Genomic DNA, 25422 nt, shown 5'->3' on the forward strand with positions numbered 1-25422 from the left:
TTCTTTTAAATTGGCGGGATCAAGAAGCAGTATATCTTTTATTATGTAGAAAGTAATGCTAACAGTAACCATTATAGGACAGTTAAAAATGATGGGGAAATGATGGAGAAAGAAGCTTCATCATAAAGATGAAGTGCAGCAACATTCCCTCTAGTCAGACTTGAGCTGCAACTCAAATGGACAAGCCAAAATTTCTTATTAACTCACTGATCAAATAGGGCATTCCCTAAGAACATACTTCTCGTCAAAGAAATTCTTCTGGTGGTAAAAACATGGATACAGCAGAAAACCAACAGCACAAGGATCTTCAAACAAGAACCTTCTACAGGGGGCCTGGAAATGTTCCATTCTCCCTTTGCTCATTCCATCTCTCTATCTGGTACCCATAAACAAGCCAAAACATCAGCTCAAGTAGGTTACCAATGATACAGATCAAGGTCCAAACAAAATAGCATGCCAGGAAACCAAAACAAAGAAAAAAAAAACCAATGATACACAGCTCAACATTACAAAATTAATATCGCAGTAAGGTTTTGGAACATATAAACTAACAATCCTCAACAGGAGTAAGTTTCTAATATCATTGGTCTAAGCATTCTCCAAGCATAGAATAGAAGCGTATAGTTCCATATGATAGGGCAACTATAATAGGGAACAGCAGGAGCAAACCATCCTGTGCCCACACTATAAAACAGAAATTAAGCAGGCACCTGCTTGAACTTGACCTATCATCAAAATTAAACCCACCCCCACATATCTCTCTCTCTCTCACACACACAAAAACACACACACACACCCACACACATGCACAACAGAAAGAAAAGCCAACGCCTCAACGAGGGTATATGGAGGATTTCAGGCAGACTGCAGAGGCTGGAAGGTCCAAACAAAATAGTGAAGGTTTTAATCTGATAGCGGTTAGAGATTCTATTTTAAAAATTGCTTGAATAAATCACAGAGTCGATTGAGTGACACTGCAAAAGCTATTGTAAAGAAGAGGGCTTGACAAGGGATCAGGGTCAAGGATTCTGCATGCCATGGAATCAACTTGGCTGCCACAAAAGGGATGATGCAGCAGTAAGACACAATAGATTGCAAAGTCACAAGAGGTTGAAGTTAACAAAGACTAATGAAACATGCAGAGTAGAGAAGAGCCACAAAATTTCCTCTCTCTTTAATTCTGTTCCAGTTCTTGTCAATTAAAAATTTCTTTTTAGAAAAACATTGTAGATCATCAGATTCACCTGGTCTTCCATAGAAATTTCTTCCGCCATATCAATCATCAGCAAATTATAATATATCAATTATCATTAGCAATCACAAACTAGAAGTCCTAAGCCATCTATTCTTTCTAATTTTAGATTCAGACAGAATTTGTTATGCACAACAATTTTCTCCAATCTTCCATATCAGCAATATCAAATGTAAAATTCCATGCAGCCAGTCATTTGGAAAGTAAATACTATGAGCCACATAAACTAACAAACAGGGAACCTAAGCTCAGATTAATAAGCCTTGCATTCCTCTCCTCCCCCCCCCCCCCCCCCAACCCAACCCCATCCACATCCCTCCTTTTTTTTTTGTGGTTATCTCAGGAAGCTACTCACGTCCCATAGTTTCCTATTTGGATCTGACATTGCCACCACAATGCCATAATTCAGCCAACAACAATATTTTTCTTGTTGGAAGCTGCAGTCAGGCAACCATAATTGAAAAAAGAAACAAATATAGCTTAGTAACATACATTATTAGCCATGTAAATACACTGAACAGCTTCTTTCAAAATTAAAGAAGAAGAAGAAGATGATGATGATGAGGATGAGGATGAGGATGATGGTGAGGATGATAAGCTTCTTCAAGCCTTAGTTGAGAATGAAAGACAGCTAGCATGCTTCCTAGGATACCAAAAAATCCAAACTACATACCCATTCACTGGGGCAAAGAGAACGATAATATTTGCCAAATTTTTCGCACTCTGAAGCACCTTCCCCCTTGGCAGCTACACACCTGGAGAAGGTCATAAGAATCAGTATTATATCTCAAGGGGAAAAAAAAGCACATATGCCACAATGAAAAATGGAAAAAATTAAAAAGAAGAAGCATATAAGAAACAAATTAAACTTACCGATGATACTCAATGTATCTGGTAAAACAGTGCCTTGTCTGATTTGTAGTTGGGAAACGGAAATCAGCTGGTGCTGTCTCCAGCTGGATACCAAGCCATCCAAACACACAAGTGAATCCCGATGGAAGTAACACAAATACAATGTAATTAGAGGTCATTTGATAGCAAAAGTTCCCACTAAAGCCATACCTTTATCTCTGGTTTCTCATCAGCAGCTTCTTGTTCATCTGAGTTTTGCTCTTCGGTAGTTTCACTGCCTTCTGTCTCAACAGCAGGAGCATCTTCACCATTGTTTTCAGAAGCAGGATTAGTTTCAGTGATCTCTTCAACAGCAGCAGCAACAGCATCTTCCTCTTTCTCTTCAGCAGCAGCTGTTGGTGCTTCCTCAGCTTTCTCTTCAGAAATAGCAGTTTCAGGTTTCACTTCTTCGTTTACTTCCACAAGTTTTGAACCTACATCAGCCTTCTCCTCTTTCTCCTTCAATAAATATTGCTACATTTCAAAGTATTAGACAAAAAGTTCTATCAGCATTCATGCATAATAATTTCAGGCAAGGAAAGAAAGAAACGTTGACTTGTTGAGCATACCTTGCCCAAAGGCAAAGGTCCAAAAACTAATCACAGTCCAAAAGGGGCCGGCCATTGTAACAACACTGGAAAAGGATATTTACATAATTGAAAGGCAAACTTAACCAGAACATCTTCAGGATACAAAGTATTTAAAGCTTATTTTGATTTTGTATGAACAAGGTCAAGTTGAATGAGAATTGCAGAATATTAAAGACAAGCTAAGCCATCATTGTTTGGTCAAGTCTTATTTGTATCTTTATCATTTAGTATTTTGATTAAGCAACTGAAGCACACTGATGCAGTTCAGTCGATGCTGCATCATATGTGATTTCAAAAACAATTCCTCTATTGTTGTTCCATCAGTACCATAAGCATTTGATTTTCAAGTTTCTTAGTCAACTGTCGGTGAACATCAAATCAGGCCAATCTTTAACTAGGCTTGGTATGCAATCATGCGGCATTCAGTAAACTGAAAAGCAAGTATTAGCATGCCTAAGGTACTTATTTGGTGAAGCATGACCAATTCCTAAACAGTTACACTAAACAAAAAAAAAATAGCTAATGCCAATATTTCTAATCAATAAAACGAAATTGTTTTTGATACCAAAATCATAAGTTCAGCTATTAAGACCTTCTATTCTAGATAGATACTTCCTCTTTTTCTCTTCATTCAAAGAAAAAAAAAACATTAATCTTTTACAAAATTACTCGAACAAAATCGTAGAGGAACTAAATTCATAATCAAACAAACTAAAATGTTCCCTAAAAAAAATACAGAGAGTTCCAAAATTAAAAGAAAAATCAATAAATCATTAGCTCGATTTAATCCTTAAAAAGTCTACTTTCTCCAATAATTTTGTGCAACCATGACAACTAATTTCATTGAACTAAAAACGGAAGATCCGAAACAATCCAATCAGAACAAAAACAAAGAAAACAGAGAAGCTGCACAGATCTAGGTAAGCAATCAAATCATTCGATCCAGAGAAACTGAGATATTTTCAAATAGTTGGAGAAGAAGAAGTAAAAAACGATACTTCAGATAGCGAAGGTATCTCGATTGTTGCAGCTTCCGCCATTGCTGGAAAAGGGAAGGATGTGCTAGCTGACTGAGTAGTCGGCCTCCAAGTACAACGGAATAAAAGAGGGGAGAGGAAAAGAGCAGCGCTCCAGCTTAGGTTAAGACCGAAAGAAGATTTACTGCGTTACTGCGGACGTAAAAGTGAGAGCCGGAAACACGTGTCCACGCATTGGAGCCTCATTTCAATTTTTGGATTTGGTGAAGAGCCACCCATCGGGGTAATATTGAGAAGCCGCTGGTTAACTCATTGCATTTCTGGAGCGTTGAGAAGACAATAGAATTGGGCCTGGCCTTAAAATGTCAATTCGGCCTAGAAATTATTTAATGGGTCACCAATTTTTTAATTTATTTTTTAATCAATTGGTTAAAATTTTATCAAGGTCTTATTCAACGATTTTAACTATTCTAATAGCTCTCAATTGTTTTATTAGTTATTAAATAGTAATTATTAATAATTAATTATTTATATAATAATTTAAAATATTTATATTTAATAAAAATAATTATTACATTAATCGATAAATATAAATAAAATAATATCATTCAATTAATTATGATTAAAATATTTTTATAATTTCTAAAATTAAAAAATTAATTTTTTATATGTCACTCCTCTAATTTTTAAATACTATTATAAATACTAAATATTACATTACAAATTATTAACAAACAAAGCTTAACGAATTGATTTCAAATTTTGAAAATTTAAATATGCTTTTTATCTCATATGTTATAAATAGCTTGTATGTTAGATAGTATAGAGAAAAAAATTTTCTATATTGTTAAAATATAAGAAAGTGAAGGAATGGCAAGAGTGAAATATGTATAGAATTATATATATATAATTCAATAGATATTATTCTATTATGGCACTTAACAAGTAGATGTGTCTGTTAATAGACAGACATATCAATTCTATACAAACAGTCACAACTGTTTGTATAGGTATCTGTTAATAAACAGACATGTCTATTCTATACAAATAGTCACAACTATTTGTATAGGTATCTTTAATAAGCATATGTCTATTACATAAACAGTTGTATCTATTGGAGATAGACAGATGTGTCTATCTAGTAAAGGTGCCATGACTTTTCATTCTTTATAAATATGGATGAGTTTTTTCAATCCATATATACTACTTCTACTTCTTCTTCTTTTCTTCTAATCTCTCTAAATTCGTTCATATAAAGAGTTCTTAAGGGAAATCTTGAGAGTTGTCTGCAGATTTCAGCTTTGTTGTATCCTGGAGGTATATTGCCATAACCTTGCAAAGAATCTAGTGGGGCAATTAATACCTTAAAGATAGTGATTCATCACGCCTCAAAGCCTATTCTACACCCACGCCTCAACAATTTTAAGGTATTAATCGCAATGGAGTCCAAGATTTTCCGTGATGAATCAAGAGTTTGTGAAACTTGATCGCTTTGATGGGACAAACTATGTTATTTGGAAAGACAAGATGCTATTCTTACTCACCACATTGAAGATTTCTTATATACTTGATCCAAATCTGCCTGCTATTTCACCACCAACTCCAGAAGATTCTGAACAAGTGAAAGCAGATCGAGACAAACGTGAAGAAGATGAATTGCTATGCAGAGGTCATATTCTTAACAACTTGTCGATAGGTCAGTATGATCTATTTACTTCACCAAGTCTCCAATGGAAGTCTGAAATCACCGGAGTTCAAATACAACTCGGAAAAACAAGGTGTGGATAAATTTCTCATCATGAAATATTTTGAATTCCAAATGGTTAATAATATATTCATATGGATCAAGTCCATGAGTTACATGTCCCGGTTTCAAAACTTAAAGATTTGAAAGTGATAGTTCTGAATCATTGCAAGTAGGAGGAATAATAGCAAAACTTCCTCCTAGTTGGAATGATTATAGGAAGAAATTCGCATACCACGTAAGATTTTTTCTTGAGCAGTTGAAACACTTGCGCATTGAAGAAGAGACAAGAAATCGTGATAAGAAATTTGTTTCTGAATCTACTACAAAAGTTAATTTTGTGCAAGGAAGTCAGAATTTTCAAAAGAAAATTCTGGAAGTAAGAGAAAGTTTTCAAGCAAGATTAGTTATGGCAAAGAACAAAGAAATCAAAGAAAGGAAGAACTTGTTACAATTGTGGCAAGAAAGGGCACTACAAACGTGAATGGGTTTCTAAAGAAACATAAGAAAGAAGATACGAATAATAGTGCTCGGAATTCCAATAAAGCAAATATAGTTGAACAAACTATCGAATTGATTGCAATGATATCGATTTGCATATTGGAATGGTAATGAACTCAATATGGCTACAACAACCAAATCCAATGATTGGTGGTATGATTCTTGGGCTACTGTTCATGTTTGCAATGATAAGACTCAATTTAAAAATTATGAAGAAGTTGTAAATGGGCAGAAAGTTCTAATGGGCAATCATGATTCCGCTAAAGTGGTGGGAAAAGGAAGTGTTGAATTAAACTTCACTTCTGGAAAGAAGCTATTATTAGTAAATGTGTTGTATGTGCCAGAAATAAGGAAAAATCTTGTGTCTGCTAGTCTGTTGTGTAAGAAAGTTTATAAGGTTACGAGTCCGATAAAATAATTGTGTCCATAAATGGACTATTTGTGGGAAAAGGTTACTCATGTGATGGAATGTTTAAACTCAGATTAATAATAATATGAATATTTCGCTTATACTGTTGAGTCATCTTTATCTTTATGGCATGATCGTTTAGCACATATTAGTTTTAAATCTTTAAAATTTATGGCTAAACATGGTTTAATTTCATATATAGATGATAATAAAAAATCTTGTGAAATCTGTATTCAAGCAAAAATGATTAAGAAATCTTTTCCAAAAGTTGAAAGATCTTCTAAGTTATTAGAACTTGTGCATTCTGATATTTGTGAATTAAATGGAATATTGACTAAAGGAGGAAATAGATATTTTATAACTTTCATAGATGATTTCTCCAAATATACTTATGTTTATTTAATGAAAAATAAAGATCAAGCATTCCAAATGTTTCAGATTTATAAATCTGAAGTTGAGAATCAAAAAGGAAAAAAAAATCAAAATTTTGAGAAGTGACAGAGGTGGTGAGTATTTTTCCAATGAATTTTCTTCATTTTGTGAAGAAAATGGAATTATACATCAAATAAGTGCACCTTATACACCACAACAAAATGGGTTGGCAGAAAGAAAGAATAGAACCTTAGTGGATATGCTTAATTCTATGCTTGTGAAATCTAATTTGCCAACAAACTTATGGGGGGAAGCTTTACTTACTGCTTGTCACTTACATAATAGAATTCCTTCTAGAAAATTTAAAATTTCTCCATATGAATTATGGAAAAATAGAAAACCTAACTTGAACTATTTAAGAGTGTAAATGTTTAGCATATTATAGAGTTTCAGATCCTAAAAGGACTAAATTAGGTCCTAGAGCTTTGAAAGGAGTTTTCGTTGGTTATGCCGAAAATTCCAAAGCTTATAGAATTTTAAATTTAGACTTAAATGTAATTGTAGAATCTAGGGATGTTGAATTTATTGAAAATAAATTTCATAATGACCCTATACATGAGCCCATGAATAGTTCAAGTCAAAGCAATGGTTCTAGTATTGATATTAATTTTGAATCGACGTCTAGCAACAAAAGAAAGTTAGATTCTTCTAATAAAATTAGAAGAAGTCAACGTATTAGAAAAGAAAATAATTTACATCCAGATTTTATATCTTCTCAGGCTATTGTTTTTCTGGTAGAAGGCAATAGGTCAGTTGTACTTAACAAAATACCAATTTTGTTAAATGTAGAAGATGATCCTAAAACGTTTCAAGAGGCAATGACTACAAGGGATGTGGCCTTTTGGAAAGAGGCAATCAATGATGAAATGGATTCATTATTATTTAATAATACATGGGTTCTAGTTGATTTGCCACCTGGTTCTAAACCAATAGGATGTAAATGGGTTTTCAGAAGAAAATATAACACAGATGGATCGATTCAAACTTTTAAAGCTAGATTGGTTGCAAAGGGTTTTAAACAAAAAGAGGGAATTGACTACTTTGATACATATGCACCAGTGGCTAGAATAACATCTATTAGAGTACTTTTATCTTTAGCATCAATATATAATTTATATGTACATCAAATGGATGTTAAGACAGCCTTTCTAAATGGTGACTTAGAAGAAGAAGTTTATATGGAGCAACCAGAAGGATTTGTTTTACCAGGGAATGAAAGAAAAGTTTGTAAATTAATTAAATCTTTATATGGTTTAAAACAAGCACCGAAACAATGGCATGAGAAATTTGATTCTGCAATTTTGGAATATGGCTTTAAACATAATAGTGCTGATAAATGTATTTATTCCAAATTTACAGATCATTTTGGTGTGATAATTTGTCTTTATGTTGATGACATGCTTATAATTGGAACAAATATGGAAGGTGTGAATGATACAAAGAAGTATCTAACCTCAAAATTTAAAATGAAAGATTTAAAAGAGGTAGATACAATCTTAAGTATCAAAGTAAAAAAACATAGTGGGGGTTTTGCTCTTTGCCAATCTCATTATATTGAGAAAATATTAAATAAATTTAATCATTTAAAAGTCAAAGAAGCAAAAACTCCATATGATGTTTCTTCCAAATTAACTGAAAATTCTGGCAGGACAGTTGCTCAAATTGAGTATGCTAGTGCAATTGGTAGCTTAATGTATGCTATGCATTGCACTAGACCTGATATTGCTTTTGCAATATGTAAATTATCAAGATACACTAGTAAGCCTAGTATTGAACATTGGAAAGCAATTTCAAGAGTTCTTGGTTATTTAAAAAGAACTATAAACTTTGGTTTATTTTATAATAAATTTCCAATTGTGTTAGAAGGTTATACAGATGCTAGCTGGATAACTAGTATTAATGATAATCAATCAACTTCCGGTTGGGTTTTTACCTTAGGAGGATGTGCTATTTCTTGGGCATCAAATAAACAAACTTGTATAACCCATTCTACAATGGAATCAGAATTTATAGCTCTAGCAGCAGCTGGTAAGGAGGCAGAATGGCTGAGAAATTTTTTATTAGATATCAAGTTGTGGCCACAACCGATGCCTGCTGTTTCCTTACATTGTGATAGTCAAGCAACAATGTCTAGAGCTTATAATAAAATTTATAATGGAAAGTCTAGACATATTAGCTTAAGACATGAGTATGTGAGACAATTAATCTCTGATGGAATTATTACTATTACTTATGTCAAATCTTGTAATAATCTGGCAGATCCGTTTACAAAAGGGCTCTCGAGAGATATGATAAAAAATACATGTGCTGGATTAGGATTAAAAATATTCCATTAAATTTACTAATGATGGGAACCCTACTTTATAGTATTATTACTAAATAAAGTTTAAAGGGTAACAACAAGTCATTAGTAAATGTTGTAATTAAGTACTTAGTGTATTAAGTTAATGGAATGAGGATGAGTATTTATACTCTTAATGAAGTTTAAAATTATTACAAAGGAAACTTCACCTATATGAACATAGGAAGTGGTGCCGCTTCAACAAAAGTGAGAATAACTTTGTAAATGTTCATGAAAACAGGAGGTAGCATAAGGCCATATTCGTGCTAAAATTTTGGTGAACTTTTTAAGTCGAACTAATTGATTCGTGTGTAGTATTTAAGGTTCTATTTAATAGGAATCTAGGTTTAAGCTAAGGCCACCATGATTTCTTTAGAACTTTGAAATACTTACACTAAGGAAAAGTTTAAATCGAAAGATACTTTTCATTATGCATGAAACAATGGGATCTAACAATACAAGCTAAGTGGGGGATTGTTATAAATAGCTTGTATGTTAGATAGTATAGAGAAAAAAAATTTCTATATTGTTAAAATATAAGAAAGTGAAGGAATGGCAAGAGTGAAATATGTATAGAATTATATATATATAATTCAATATATATTATTCTATTATGGCACTTAACAAGTAGATGTGTGCATTAATAGACAGACATATCAATTCTATACAAACAAATACAACTGCTTTGTATAGGTATCTCATAATAAACAGACATGTCTATTCTATACAAATAGTCACAACTATTTGTATAGGTATCTTTAATAAATGTACATGTCTATTACATAAACAGTTGTATCTATTGGAGATAGACAGATGTGTCTATCTAGTAAAGGTGCCATGACTTTTCATTCTTTATAAATATGGATGAGTTTTTTCAATCCATATATACTACTTCTACTTCTTCTTCTTTTCTTCTAATCTCTCTAAATTCAGTTCATATAAAGAGTTCTTAAGGGAAATCTTCAGGAGTTGCTGTCTGCAGATTTCAGGCTTTGTTGTATCCTGGAGGTATATTGCCATAACCTTGCAGCAATCTAGTGGGGGCAATTAATACCTTAAAGATAGTGATTCATCACGCCTCAAAGCCTATTCTACACCCACTGCCTCAACATCATACACTATAAAATAAAACACCCAATATTTTTAACTATGAAAAAAATAATAATAATAATAAATAAGCAACTCGACCTTAAAGACAAACTAAATTTTAGTAAATAAATTTAATTGATTGATTTAAAGAAAAATCCTGAATGATTTCTCAACAAGTGATTTTATTAGAAAACAAAATCTAATTAAAGAAGGAATAAAGTGGTAAACAACAAAAACAAGACATGATAGGCCATAATCCACGAGTGCCATCATATGCAGTAAGACAATTCTTACAGATAATTATTTAATTATTGATGTTCTCTATTATAATTTTTATTTAAGGGAGACATGTCTTTAAACAGGAACATGTATCATCATCTTTATATATAAGAAGGAAATGTAATTCAGCTATTTGTCCATCCATATTACGCATCTCAGGCTCTTCCCTCCAAGAAGCAATTCAAAGGCTTTATTGATGTCCTTGAAGCTCACTTCATGTGTTATGAACTGCTCCAAATTAAGCTCCTGCAGTCAACCCAAGCAAACGCCAATGCTTAGTTAATTGTTTCAAGGATTGAAGCAGAACATATGTTTTTAAATTTACGTACTTTGTCTATATATTTCTCGGCCAGAAGTGGAATATCAGATTTGGGCTTTAGCCCTCCAATTAGGGCGCCAGCGACGCTTTTGCCTCTGAGAAGCTCATAGGGGTTCAGGCTTAATGGCGAGCCATGCATTTCCACTCCAAGTATCACTGTTTTGCCCCATCCCTGACGTCTCCAAACCAATAGTACAATACCCACATACATACATATATATAAATGAAATTAAGCACAGGTATCTTATGGAAAGAAGAAAAAAGAAACACGCAAAAGGGACAGATTTTTTTTTAATCTGAAAATAATAATAATAATAATAATCAGTCCCTTTTGCATGTAACAAACACATGTAGCAAGAATTGGCCAAATTTGTTTGCTGTCATTAAACAGCACAGACCATACCTCTCGGCTGCTTCTGAAGGCCTCTGTCATTAATGAGGCCAATCCAACGCACTCGAAGCAATAATCAGCACCTCCCTCTGTCATTTCCTTAATGACCTGATCATTAACAACGCATGAGAATTATTAAATTAATGAAAATTGGAAAGCCTGTAGACACAGCCTTTTGTCCTCTTCAGTTCAGGCATATAATAAAAACCAGGCAGACCAGACACTAACTTGGCTTACAGACTTTTCCCCACAGGTTGAAGGGTTGACGAAATCAGTTAGCCCAAATTTTATTCCTGCAATCAGGGCAACACTTTTTGAAATCTTTTCTTGGATTGAATCAATGCAAGCTTTTTGTTTTCGTTTTTTAATGAACATATACCTAACTCAAACTTTTCAGGATTCAAATCCACTCCAATAATCTTGGAAGCACCACGTAGCCTAGCTCCTTCTGCGACCTGATAAATCATTCATGGCAGGCCAAGCCATTGCGAATATTTACTTACAGTAATTAGATACAAACCAATGAAGCCTATCCAAATTTTGGTCAGTGCTGTTAACTAGTTTAAGGAAAATACCGCAAGTCCCACTGCCCCCAATCCGAATATAGCCACGGTGGATCCCTCCTCCACTCCTGCCAACTTCCACGAAGCTCCTATCCCTGCACTCACATGAGACAATTAAATCAATAAATTATAATAAAATATTCTTTAATTTAATTAAAGATAGAAATATAATTAATAAAAATTAATTAATATTTTTTAATTTTTTCAAAACAATAGATAATTTTAAATAAATAAACGTGGATGGATGAAATAACAAGTCAATACTCAATAGTTCTCTAATTAATATCTTGCCTTTGTTAGTAAAAACCGGATTCTTTTGTCTTTGGCTGCCAACTTTTAACATTCACTCATGCGAAGATGATGACCAGCCTGCCTAAACTCAATGGTCAATTAATTAAGATGAATATATAATGTTTAGAAATAATTTTTAAGGTGATATGTAATAGTTTGATCATAATTAAAATATTTTTTTTATTTATATTATTTAGTGACATAATATTATAAATTGAGAGTGGTTTATGAAATGTTATCTCTCTTAATTAATCACTCTCAATTTTTAAAAATTAAGAGAATGTTTTGACATAATTAAAATATTTCTTTTATTTATATTATTTAGTGGCATAAAGTGGTTCATGAAATGTTATCTCTCTTAATTTTTAAAAATTAAGAAAGTATTTTGATTATAGTAAAAAAAATAATATCACTATTTTTACATTAAACAGTTCAAACACTTTTATTTTAAATCATTATATAAATAAGTCTATTAATGATTAATATCCAACTGTTAGCGGTTAATAAAATAATTAATAATTATTAAAATAGTTAATATCACTAAATAGCCCTAAGATAAACTTATCATATATTATTGATTAATTAATTAATTAATTGCGATTCGGTATTCCGTGAATAATAATAATCTCACAGACTATTTAGTTAAATTAGTTTCTTTGACAAAAACTTAAAAGACTTCTTGACTTCCATCTCCAGCCTTAATTTCCAGGATTCCCAAGAAAACCCTGCCTTGAAAATGTTGCTAATTCACCAATAGATTAAGAGTTATGTAATGGGCTATTACATGCCTTGTAGTGGAGGCAATACCTAAAAAATCAATTTTTTTTCTCTCTCATAAAAGAAAAAATTTAAAAAACAGAAGCAAAACTAGAAAAGGTAAAAGCTAAAGAAATGTAAGAAACAAACAAAACACTTACCTGTTGAAATTCCACAGCTTAGCAAGGAGGCCTTGTCAACTGGGATGCCATGGCTGAGCTTCACCATATGGGCAACATCCACCACAGTATACTCAGTAAAGCTTGACACACTCAAGAAATGGTGCAAGACCTCCCCTTTCATGTCTCTGAATCTGCTTGTTCCATCCCTAGGCATGCCGAACTGACCAGAACTTACACTAAATTTGGAGCAAATGTTGCTCTTGGTTGACCTGCAGTCCCTGCACTCTCCACAGTCTGGAGCAAACACAGGCAACACCAATTCTCCTTCTTTTACTTCTTCCACATGGTCTCCAACACTCTCAACAACGCTAAAAAAAAAGAAAGAGAAAATCAAAATTTAAAATCATAAAAAGATCCTGAAAACCGATTTTATATGGAAGGCATTGAATTGTGATGGTGTCGAATTACCCAGTGGCCTCATGCCCGAAAATTCTTGGAAAGTCTGAAAGAGGGCCCTTTAGGGAGAAAAGTTCAGAATACATATGAGAAATCTTTTTAGGGATAAAAGTTCACAATACATATGAGAAATCTTTCTGAATATCTAATCTCAGACAAGGGTGTACTAAAGAGAAATTCTGAATTTTGTAGAGATCTTACTGGCTTCATTTTCCAGAAGGTTATATCACTATGACAAAGGGAGGTGCATAGGATCTTGATGCGAACCTCCCAAGCTTTTGGAGGGTCAACTTCAATCTCTTCTATAATAAGCGGCTCCCCAGCGTTTCTACATATTGCAGCTGTTTGTTTCAAAGCATATAAAAGGAAAAGTAAAAACATGATCAGTAACTAACATTAATTGTAGCATATTGTTAATCAATATCTATATTAAACTGATTGATCAAAGAACACTTGAAAAAAGTGGAGAAGGGGGGAACCTTTGCATCTTATAGCTTTTCCTGCTGTTGTAGACTCCTTGTTGCTGCCCATGTAAAAGATAAAAGTGAGCGATCCTTCTACGAGTTAGAACCCTTCAGAGATCAAAGAAAAGATAGCACAGAAGCAAGTAGCTATATACAAAGTCAAAGAGCTGTTGGATAATATTATAAAATTGTAATAACAGCAAGCAATGTCTGGTTGGTTGGTTAATTGCTATGTGTGACGCTTCATTATTTTCTAATAATTAATTTTTTTACATATTGCACCCAGAAGAAGCAACAAGATAGAAAATCCACTTCAAGAGGCAAACAGAGAAATTTCAAAATTGCTAATCATTTATTTTGTTTTGGTGGAGCCATGATTTTATTGGACATAATTTCACACAAAATTGTCTCACACTTTTTCTTTATAATTTAATAGTGCATATTGAAGAGGTTGTGTTGTGTTCCCAGTCAACATTACTACCTAAAGATTGCTTAAAAATCAATTATGGAACGATAAACTTTTGAATTTAAGTTAAAAAAAAAAAAAAAAAAAAACTTATGCCTTAAAAAATATGGGATTGATAAGTTTTTGCATTTTTTTTTCTTTCCTTTATTTTATTTAACTCCTAATTTCATTTCTCCTAATGGCCGCCAGAAAGAATATTTGCTTATAATATTCTGAATCATGAACTAGTTAAATAGTTTGTGGTTGTGATTTGAGATTCCCTTGGCACTATTAGTTGACCATTACTATTGGATTCATGTCTTATTTGTTTGGAGGTAAGTACACTAAGAAATTTTAAATTCCCATGAAGTGTCAAAATGACACTTGTTTGATTGATCATTTTTATAAGGTTTCTAAACTTTGTTTGAAACTCTCTACTTGAAGAAGCTTTTGAGAAGTAACTTACTCTCACTAAGTTATTTTATTAAGAAGTGAAGAAAATTATTTTTTTAATTGTCAATCAAACAAAATAAAATTTTTATACTTTCCCCAATCAAACCATACCTCCTAATAAGTAATTTCTCTAGAAGTTTACCTTATTGAAAAATATACCATTTAAACCAGAAGACTTGCTAGTTTGATTACTAATATTTTATTTATTAAATTATCATTTAATCCCTATAATTTGTTATAATTAATTTGTTATAATTTCCGAAATTTCCTTCTCTCTCTCTCTCTCTCTCTCTTCTCTATCCAGTTCTCTGTGTTGTCGGAGCCCTAAAATTGCCCTCACCTTACTTTGCTTCACCATCACTTAGCTTGGCCCAATTGGAAATCCCCTTTCACTTTAACAGCTTTATCATATGTTTCCTCAGAAAGATCGCTCCTTCGAACGCCTACAAATGTGGAAGCGAGATGGGAATCTCTAAGCAGACACTTTCCTAGCTGGCTTCAATGGCTTGAAGATCCAACACGTAAATCGGAGCTTCCTCTTCCTTGGCAAAAGTGATCGAGCCCACAAATCACTGGTGACTGGCTTGGAGTTGGGTTGGGGAGGGTGGTTTAGATGGTAGCAAGGTGGTACGTGGATAAGGTGAAAAGGGTAGGTCGGGAAACAAAGTGTGAAGGATTAACGAGAAAAAGAAGATCATCATTAGTGGTCTGTGGTGAAGAGATTTTTTGAGGCAAGGGCGATATATAAACAAAACATCTTCCTTACACTAAAATATTAAATATATTTATTTTTACATAGATTAATCATAATTTTAATTAAAATATAATTGATAATTAATTAAATATATATATTTAATATAAGTAGTAGTCACTTTAAAAGGTTCAATCTCTCATTTATCTAGCATGGTTTACATCAAATTTCAAAATAATTGAATGGAAAGATGAAATCATTAATTAAATTACACTTTAGGGATAAAATAACCGAGTTTTCAAATCATAAAAACATAATCATTAAATGATAAATTATAAAAGCGAAATAATAATTTATCCTATTTTATTTCTTCACCACTTGTATGTAAACAACTGGGTTGTTGGGATTATTTTGGCTGTGGAGGTGGATTGCAAGACTTTCTTATTCTATATTTCTAGTAAAGCAATTGGCATTGATATTTTACAGAGAAACTCATAATAATCCCCCCCTAGTTTTTATAACTAGTACATTTCTTCAGATTAATTACTCACGTTGATACATTAGATTAACTACTCATGAATTTGGTATACTGCTAACTAAATCAACTTAGAATGAAGATTGAATATGATTCTAGTCCACCGTAATATATATATACAGCAGGAGACTTCCTTAATTTATGCTTTTTTTTCGCCTTCTTATAAATTGTCAGTCCTTTTGAAGATGGACAACTTAATTGAACTTAGATTTTGGATCAAAATGTTGCTTGCTACCTTTAAGGTCCCTGTGCTCAATTTGATTTCCTCTATCATTTCAATTAATTATACATCTGCATTTCATATTAGATGTTTTCAAAATCATTAAAATTTGGCCTGAATTTGATATTTAGTGGACTTATGCCTGCTAGACTACACTATTTTATACACTTAATAATACAATTGTTTTATGCTGTATCAGTTATGGGAATGTCTGATTGCTTATCAAGGTGGCTAACTCTGCATCATTCATTAGGTTTCAAATAACAAAATATCATGTGTATGTTATAGTTGCTTTTCAATTGACTATGTTAGAGTCCATCTCCAATTGGAATTAAGAAGTATAATTAGTTTAGAAAATTTAGTAAAATTTAAATTGTGAAGTTTAATAATTAGAGTTATAGAAGGATTAGATTTTAGTGGCCTATATATATGAATAGTTGATTGGCCATTATATAGAATGTATTGTAGAAAGCCCGCAAAGTAAAGAGGTGTGTTGAATTTCTTAAGTTTTTGTCTGAGTGATTTTAAGGTGAGAAAAATAATTAGTGATTGTAATTATTTTTCCTTGATAGTAGATTTGTTTGGTGGAGTGGGCTTACGCTGAACCACGTTAAATTTTGTATTCTTTATTTTATGGGCGTGAATTTTCACAATAAGTGGTATCAGAGCCTGGTTCAAGATGTCAAAAATGGCAAGCACAAAATTTGAGGTGGAGTCATTGGATGAAAAAAATAATTTCAATTTATGACAAAGCACCGTAAAAGATGTTATTGTAAAGATGTCATTGTACAAAAATGATTAATTAAAGCATTAAACGAAAAGAAATCAGCGACCATGAAAGATAATGATTGGGAGGAATTTCAACAAAGGGCTGTGAGTACGATTAGATTGACGTTAGCTGAAAATATAAAGTAAAATGTCTTGGAGGAGACCTCGCCTGTTATTTTGTAGAAGAAATTGAAGAGTCTGTACATGTCAAAATTACTCACAAATCATTTGTACTTGAAGAAAGAGTTGTACCAACTCAGAATAGATGAATATATTGATGTGAATGATTATCTTAATATTTTTAATAAGTTAATTATCCAATTGACTAGTGTTTGTGTGAAGTTGATGTTTAACCTCTCTCCCACACTCTTATAAAAGCTTGGTGACAACTCTAACAGTTGGGAATGAGACTTTTAAGGTGAAGGAGGTTACCGCAATTATCATGTATGATAAAAAGTTCAAGAAGATAGGTAGTGGCAAAGAAAGTGGAGCTTTTGTTGCTGGTCATGGTAGAAGCAATTCACGTGGAAATAATTGGAGAAGGAATAGTAGATCGAGTTCAAGACCACGAGTAAACCATGAAGATAGAGAATGCTACTATTGTCATGAGAAGGGCCACATTCAATACCATTGTATGAAGATAAAAGAAGATTTTGTAGAATTTAAACAATTTAAAAGGAGTCACAGAAAAGAAAAAGAAGGAACTGCTGCAATTGCAATGGATGATGATAAAGAAAAGGCAAAAGATCCATCACAAGATAAATGGTTAATGGATTCTACTTGCCCATTTCATATTTGCTGAAAGAATTAGAGGTTTGATGTGATTGAAGAAAAGAAATGAGAAAAAGTGAAGTTAGCTAATGGGAACAAGATGAAAATTGAAGGCATTAGAAGAGTGAAGATCAAGCTGTATGGTGATCAAGAAAAAGTGTTCGATGAAGTGAGATATGTTCCTAAATTTGAAAGGAACATAATTTCCTTGGGTAAATTGGATTTTTTGGGGTATGGGTATTTGATTCATGGTGAAGTCATGAGAGTTAGCCGAGGTGCTCTTTGTGATCATGAAGGGTGAGAAGATTAGTACAAATAATCTCTACAAATTGAAAAGAAGCACATTAATTAAAAGAATGCAAGTGGAAGAAAGATGCAACATCAACAATCAAGAGTGCAAAGAAGTACCCAAGTGAAAATTAACTTTTACAGAAATTGTGAAGACTAATTCCATTTGACTTGGAAATTGAGATTGTTAGAATTCAAGTCCAATTGGAATTATGAAGTATAATTAGTTTAAGAAGTTTAGTAAAATTTAAATTGTGAAATTTAATAATTAGAGTCTTAGAAAGACTTGATTTTAGTGGTCCATATATATAAATAGTAGGTTGGTCATTATATGAAATGTATTACAGAGAGTCCACAAAGTAGAGAGGTGTGTTGAATTCTGTGAGTTTTTCTCTAACTGATTTTGAGGGTAAAAAAAATAATTAATAATTGTAATTATTTTTTATTAATAATGAATTTATTTAATTGAGTAGACTTATGCTGAAACATATTAAATTTTATATTTTTTATTTTATAGGTGTAATTTTTCATAACAGACTACATGTATATAGTATCAAAATATGGTAAATCTCAACATGTTTAAATTTAATATCCTCTTCTACGATGAAGACAAACAAAATGCCTGCGCTAGCTGTTATGTACACTAAAAGAAATTTGTTGCAGAAAGGATATGTTGGTCAGTATTCACTAGTCATGGTTGGTGTACGGCTGCTTACTTGTGCCTCTTGAGTCCTGAGGCCCATTGAAAGATCCCACTTAAACCAAGAATTGAATGACCCGTGAAGAGATTAGCTTCCCACCTTGCAGAAAGCAACTCTCTAACCTTCTTCTTTTTACATCCATGCCTACCACAAGAAGTAGTCAAAGATAAACAAAAGAAATCAATACACTGCACGAGATCAATTTTCATAGAATATTCAAAATGGGGTCTTAGTTTTCTGTGTCTTTTCATGGTTTGGCATCATTCTCTCTCCCGGAGACAAACAGAACTTGATGTTGCTTCTTGTATAATAAATTAATAATTTATAGATGATCAACAATAAAAGTCATAAAGCATTGGTATTGGCAGTAAGAATTTGCACTACATGCCAATCAGGTAATTGCTTTTACCAGAGAAAACTTGGCTCATGAAGATGAACCCATTTTTTACACTAATTGAACATAGTCAATCTTTCAAATCATAGATCTTGGCATGAATTTTTTTAATCTCATGTTTGTTGGACTTGCGTATGGCACTGTATAAATTACACCTTTATTCCTTTTTTAATGTGCAAAATATAAGTGGAATGACATGAGGAAGAAACTTCTATGATAGATTTGGAATGGCCTCAAAATTGAAAGAGGTAATGCTTCTGCTGCTACCAATGGCCTTGCAAGTTGAAAATGCTTTTCCAAGGTAAAAAGAACTCCGGGACTTGCAGTCCTCCTTTACTCCACTGGAAATTGGAAAAAAGAAAAAGAAAAATGGAATTATAGGCTGTGCTAAAATTCAAAAGTGCTCCACATTATAATTGTATGAAGCTTTTGTTTTTGATGCAACTTGTTTGTTATGGAAAAAGTGTAAGTGTGATTAACGGGCAATAACCTGGTTGGTTAGGCTATAAAGACATTTACAATTTTGTTGACTAAAATAGTGACTCTTGAGAATTTATACCACCTTATATTAATACTTGAAAATTTAACTAATCACTTGAGGATCATTATGAATCGTTTTATTTATTAAAAATTGGTGGATGAGATTAAATATTTATATAATTATGTGGAAATCTGAGATTTTTTTTTTTTTATAAAAAAAATAAGTCACAAACACATATAAATTAATGACAGAAATAGTGCAGAGTCATTTGCAAAAGCTAAGTAACGGAAGTTTGACTACTAAAAGAATTCCAAGAGAAATGTAATTATTACTGGAATGGAAAATTGGCCATTGGCAAGTACAATCATTTTCAGTAGAGAAACGAAAGCGGCGATTTCATTACAGTCCCCCAAATAATCCCACCCCTTTGTTGAATTATGCTTCCCACCAATTATTCCATCATGTTCTTGTTTTGAGAGGTAAATAAAAGGAAAAGGAGGTTCGCTTGGGATCCATGGGATGAGTCAAAAAGTTTGACTAGAATATGAGATGTAATATAGACCATTCGATTGGAAAGTAAAAAAAAAAAAAAAGGGTTTTTAATGTGAGTATAAAAGAACACAAATACTGTCCCTGCTGGAAGCATCAATGGGTTATTTGACCAGAAAAAATAAATAAAAAATAAATTAAGCTGACGCAAAACATGCAGCACTTGAACTTGGTGACGAAAACATCAGAGAGAGGAAGGAAGATAAGCATAAATGATGAGAGAGAGAGAGAGCTGCGTGGCTTATTTTATAGGTGATGTGCTTTCTCTTCTTTTAAGCCTCAACCCAAAATAAACCAAAATATTACAGGGGGACGCATTCCTTCTTTTCTTTTCCACATCTCTCTATAAGAGATAACAAGTAGTAGAAGAGCTTTCAGTTTCAGACTATTAGCTTTATTAATCTCAAAGATATTTGTATTTAGTCTGTGTCTGTGACCCTACTGGCCTACCCACAATCACAAACACTATCAAGAAGATGATGTTTCCCCACATACACAGACAGCTCCGCTGTTTTGCCCACCTATAGATGCATACTTGGTAGATCTGTAGACGAAGGAGAGAGAGAGAGAGAGAGGGTTTTGTTTCTGTAATGGATAAAAGCTGTCAATCCTCTGGTGATTCTACCATCACCAGTGGTAGCAGCAGCAGTAACACCACCGTTAGTAGCACCAGAGATCAGTACCTCAAAAACCTCAATAAGCTTTCCCATAAGATCTCCAAACCCATCATCACCAAGAAGCCGCTGCCACCACCTCCTTTTGATAATCACAACTTTAACAACATTAATTCTAATGCCAATATTACATCTCAACCGCAACAGCAACCGCAATCGCAGCAGCAGCAGAATCAGCAGGCACAGCAGCAGCAACATCAACCACCGGTGTACAATATCAACAAGAATGATTTCAGAGACGTGGTCCAGAAACTCACCGGATCCCCGGCTCATGAGAGGTTCTCCACGCCTCCCCCTATTCACCCACCCAAGCCTCCAAGCTCTCGCTTGCAGCGTATACGCCCGCCTCCCCTGGCGCAGGTCGGCAACCGCCCGCCTCCCTTGATAAACAGCGCCATCCCTCCTCATCAACTACCTCCTCCACCTCTTAACGCCTCCATAAACCCTCCCATGCCTACTGCTGCAGCGACCAACAATTTCATCCAACGCCCATCAGCTCCTCTGTCACCGTTACCTCCGTTTCCGGCGGTCCACGCGGCGGCGGAGTCTCCGGTTTCTGCTTATCTGCGATACCTTCAGAACTCCATATCTGCCGTCGATTCTAATAGGCAATTTTCGGGATTCTCGCCGCTAGCGCCCCTGGTTTCTCCTCGTTGGAATAATCTACCTCAACAGCCACCTCTGCAACAGAACCCACAACCATTCGATCCGCTGCAGCCGGGGATACTATCGTCGCGGACATCAGGTATGATAGCATCACAGCCGCAGTTCCAGTTACCAACGTCACCGCTGCCGTTTGGGTGCTTGAACTCGCCACGATCACCGTACCCTTTGCTTTCACCAGGTCTATTGCTCTCACCATCTTCGTTTCCGCTATCACCGACATTGCCAGTGCCTAGCCCAAGATGGAGAGCTCTTTGAGAGTTTCATCTTCTTCTTCTGGTAAGTGTTTTCTGTTTTACACAACGTTGTCGTTTAGGGTTAAGATAGTTAGGGTATCAATGAATTATGTTTTGTACATAGTTGGGGGCTAATTGGATTACCATTGGTTGGATTGGACAAGCGTCTGACACTGGTTATTTAGATGTTTGTTTTTCTGTAAATGGAAATTAAAACATGTGAAACAGGAAAATCCTATATTTGTTTTCCCCCTTTCTCTGTGTGTGCTTTTTTTTGGATTTTTTGGGGCAGACGGTCACAAGTTATTGAATTGTAGTTGGACTATGATGCTGTTATTTAGTAAATTTTGACATTTTAGAATGTTTCTGTAGTCTCTAGTTCATTTCTATTTGTGTTTGTGTACTAATTGAGCACAATCATGTATTCTTTGGAGAAATCTTGTTGGGTAATTGATATGTTGAGCAGTGTGTATGCCTTCAATATTTGTTATTACAGTCCAAACGGATTTATGATGCTGGGAAGTCTTTTGCTGCCCTTAACTTGAATAGTTATATTTTCTATCTATGGTGTTTTGCCGTGATTCATGTAACTTTTGAGATGATAAAGTGAACATGTACTTTTACCTCAGAAGTTGGAAGCAAGCGCCTTTGATGGAATTGTTTTTCAAATAAATATCAGTAGCGTAGTTTGTTACTATAGTTTCTTCTGAATTTTTGAAAAGCGCATTCATTAAAAATAATTAGATCGGTTAAATTGATTTACTACTGGAATTTCCATATGAAATCAGAAAATGATTGTAGGACATGATGCTTTGGCAAATTCTTACTGAGATATGGTAGATGCCCACTTCTGTGACCCTTTGGAAGAGTATTGCTCTCTGGACTACACTTCTTTCTTTTTGAGAAGCTTTGCTAAATATGGCTTGAGATCACATTCAATAGGACATTGTGGTCGATTCTTGAAGTGTGCTTAGCCCTGTCACAAGAATCTACCATTTTGGTTCAACCATTTTTCGGAAATAATGATTGATTCTTTAGATTGGATGCTCATGGTATCTAATTCACCTACACTTTAGAAGCCTTAGACACAAAATATGTAGTTTAAAAGAAAGGGGAAGAGAGAGAGAGAGAGAGAGAGAGAGAGAGAGAAGCTTTTACTCATTTGTTTTCAACAAATTCAGATTTCACTACTTAATTGTTGAATGCTAATTACTCGGTTGTATTTTGGTACTTGGTTTCCATTAGCATTTTTGTCAATTGTTCATATTTCTTTTTCACTGTATCTAAGTACTTCTGTATGCTGAGACTGACTAGACTGGTTCACAACTTAAAAGTGCTCTCTCTGTCTTCCTCACCTTACCCACTTTTTTCTCCCTTAAAGTTGGGGGGTTTTCGGCGGTGGGGTGGTTTCTTAAGCTGGTAGAGGCAAATGCACTTGCGCCTCCCTAACAGTAGGGAGGAGGACCAACCTTCACGTTTTGGTGGGGAAGAAAGAAAAGGATGGAAGGTGAAATTTTTCTCTGTTTGATAGTGGAAGTGAGAGGATGTAGAATGTCAAACAATATTATTTACCCAAGCCCCTATTTTCCTTGTCCTACACCTAGTCTGCCGAAAAAAAAAAAAAAAAAAGAGTGAAGAAGTAGAGAATGAATGATAGCTGCTAGAATTTACAATCAAATATTAAGAATATTGTTTGCTGCATGGGGGTATTTATAAAGATACATGGCAAACTTTTAGATGGACAACCTCAAATTGGTTTATAGATTTTTTTTTTCTGGTATTGAATTTCAGTGTACTGTTGATGTTGATGTTGATGTTGATATTAGGAAAGTTGCATTAAGGGAAAAGAAAATTGTACAAGGGCTGGCCCTTTCTGAGATTGATAGCACAGCCAAGATTGCTTCTGGTAGGATGATATCTTTCTTTATACACTTTAAGTGGGGACAACCAAAAACTAATTTTTGTTGCATGTTAGATCTTGCCCAACTTTTATTACAATGGAATATTGTGAACTGTCTACCAATATGTATTCTTGGTGGTTCTGTAGTTGCAACTACTCTCTTACTTATTCTAATACTGGGATCATTGTAGCACTAGAACACCTTTATAGCTCGCAACTTTGTTTTATAAATTTAACTGAAGGTCTAGATGATCCATATTTTATACAGGAACGCACGAGAATACTTTTTTCAAGATCCTTACACTTATTGCATATGCAATTAGATCACCATGGTATGATCTTTGTATGATTTCAGTCTTTGAGCTAAATGGCAAGGAATATTTTCCTATCAAAATCAACCTCTGAAACTAATAAATATATTACTGGCTGTTTAAATAATTTCGGGATTGATTTTGCTCGATGATTAGCAAGTTGTAAGTTTAGGATTACTTAAAATTTTCCGCAACGTTACACTGAAGTCAAGGTTCGAACTGTAATTCTACAGCACATACTCTAGCTTCTCTTCTTCATAGTTACAGTAGCTCACTCTAGCTTTTCGAGCTCTTCTTAGTTAGATTAAGTGTTTTTTGTTTGGACTCTCATACCGATTTAGCTGTCATGTTTAATCTTTGATTTTAAAGTCCTTTTTAATAGAGAAAATCAGAAGAGGGTTATATCATTCATTTGAAAAGCCACAAGGATCACATCTTACATCACATGTTTCTTATTCGTGGGTTGTCTCGCATGAAAACTGTAATGAACGAGGACGAGATCCCTCTCCTAACTGAGTGCTTCTCCTCCATATTTAATTCAAGGGGCTTCTATCGCTGTCTAAAATAGGTGAAGTGGAGGTGTTGATTTTTCGTTAAAAAAGAATAAAAAAAAGGTGTTGATTTCCAAAAAAAAAAAAAACGGGTTTCTTTTCTTCATATTGTCAAGGACAAAGGAATCGTAAATTATATGGCAAAGTATTAGGTGGATCTCACCATGTTGGGGGGCTTTGGTTTGCATATTTATTATTGTCAAAGTTCAAACCAAACCCAATCATCAAGTGTCAGCTTTATGAAACGAATCCATTAAAATGATAAATCAGGGAAGTTGGGAGTAGTTTGGTTTGGTTTCTGTTCATTAGGGTTGGGGTAAACTCCAAACCATATGGTGGGCAGACTTTGAAAAGCTCAGCAACTTCTAAAGGCTTGCCTGTATGCCGTTTTATGAGGTTGGCTCGGTACTGTACTGATAATATTAATGAAATATGATTATTTTCACAGAGAAAAAAAATACTAGAAAAAATAGAGAGAGAAATCGTGTACCGATCATTTAACCATTGACGCTGAAGATGAAAAATCTCTTTCAATTTAATTATAGAGCCAAAGAGGTAGATCTCCTTGTTAAATATTCGATAGCGCCCGAGTCCTGATAATAATGCGGAGAACAAATCGACGGACTTCGTTTCCAGTTTACACGCGTTTTCATATCTTTTAATAGGCCTCGTTCACAAAAATGTTATTTAATTATTTAAATAATTAATTTTAAAATTTATAGTTAAATTTTAATTCGAATAAATTTCTTGTATCAATATATTTTATATGCATAAGACTTCAATAATAAAACTATATCATTTTTTAATCACATGAAAAATAATTAAAGAATTACACGTCACAACTATATTTTATATTTTAATATGAACCCAAAAAAAAAAAAAACAGGATTACCACAATTATGCATCTCAAAATGAATAATTTTG

The 25422-nt window shown here is 33.7% G+C and overlaps 3 protein-coding genes across 4 annotated transcripts; 1 reads left to right on the forward strand and 2 right to left on the reverse strand.

The window, feature by feature from the left end:
- Nucleotides 1-3948, reverse strand: LOC110636710 (cytochrome c oxidase subunit 6b-1). Its single transcript, XM_021786528.2, has 5 exons — nt 3732-3948; nt 2315-2617; nt 2126-2208; nt 1926-2007; nt 1-376 (listed from the first exon to the last, which is right to left on the reverse strand). Exons 1-5 carry the CDS (start codon nt 3771-3773, stop codon nt 323-325), a joined length of 564 nt encoding a protein of 187 aa, XP_021642220.1. The 5' UTR covers nt 3774-3948; the 3' UTR covers nt 1-322.
- Nucleotides 3949-10474: 6526 nt separating this feature from the next.
- LOC110636689 (alcohol dehydrogenase-like 2) lies at nt 10475-15466 on the reverse strand. Of its 2 annotated transcripts, XM_021786496.2 has the most exons (11): nt 15106-15466; nt 13883-13926; nt 13605-13744; nt 13416-13462; nt 12987-13315; nt 11791-11873; nt 11595-11670; nt 11444-11508; nt 11228-11323; nt 10835-10996; nt 10475-10751 (listed from the first exon to the last, which is right to left on the reverse strand). In XM_021786496.2, exons 3-11 carry the CDS (start codon nt 13611-13613, stop codon nt 10635-10637), a joined length of 984 nt encoding a protein of 327 aa, XP_021642188.1. In that variant the 5' UTR covers nt 13614-13744; nt 13883-13926; nt 15106-15466; the 3' UTR covers nt 10475-10634. The 2 variants fall into 2 exon arrangements, with proteins under 2 accessions (XP_021642188.1, XP_021642187.1); XM_021786495.2 differs by lacking the exon at nt 15106-15466 and having other exon boundaries at nt 13883-14217.
- Nucleotides 15467-20330: 4864 nt separating this feature from the next.
- LOC110636712 (VQ motif-containing protein 9) lies at nt 20331-22217 on the forward strand. The gene has a single exon (XM_021786530.2). The coding sequence runs from the start codon at nt 20754-20756 to the stop codon at nt 21756-21758; it is 1005 nt and encodes a 334-aa protein (XP_021642222.2). The 5' UTR covers nt 20331-20753; the 3' UTR covers nt 21759-22217.
- The last annotated feature ends 3205 nt before the right edge of the window (nt 22218-25422 follow it).

Source organism: Hevea brasiliensis, chromosome 12 (genome assembly GCF_030052815.1).
Source record: "Hevea brasiliensis isolate MT/VB/25A 57/8 chromosome 12, ASM3005281v1, whole genome shotgun sequence".
Classification (NCBI taxonomy): Eukaryota; Viridiplantae; Streptophyta; class Magnoliopsida; order Malpighiales; family Euphorbiaceae; genus Hevea; species Hevea brasiliensis.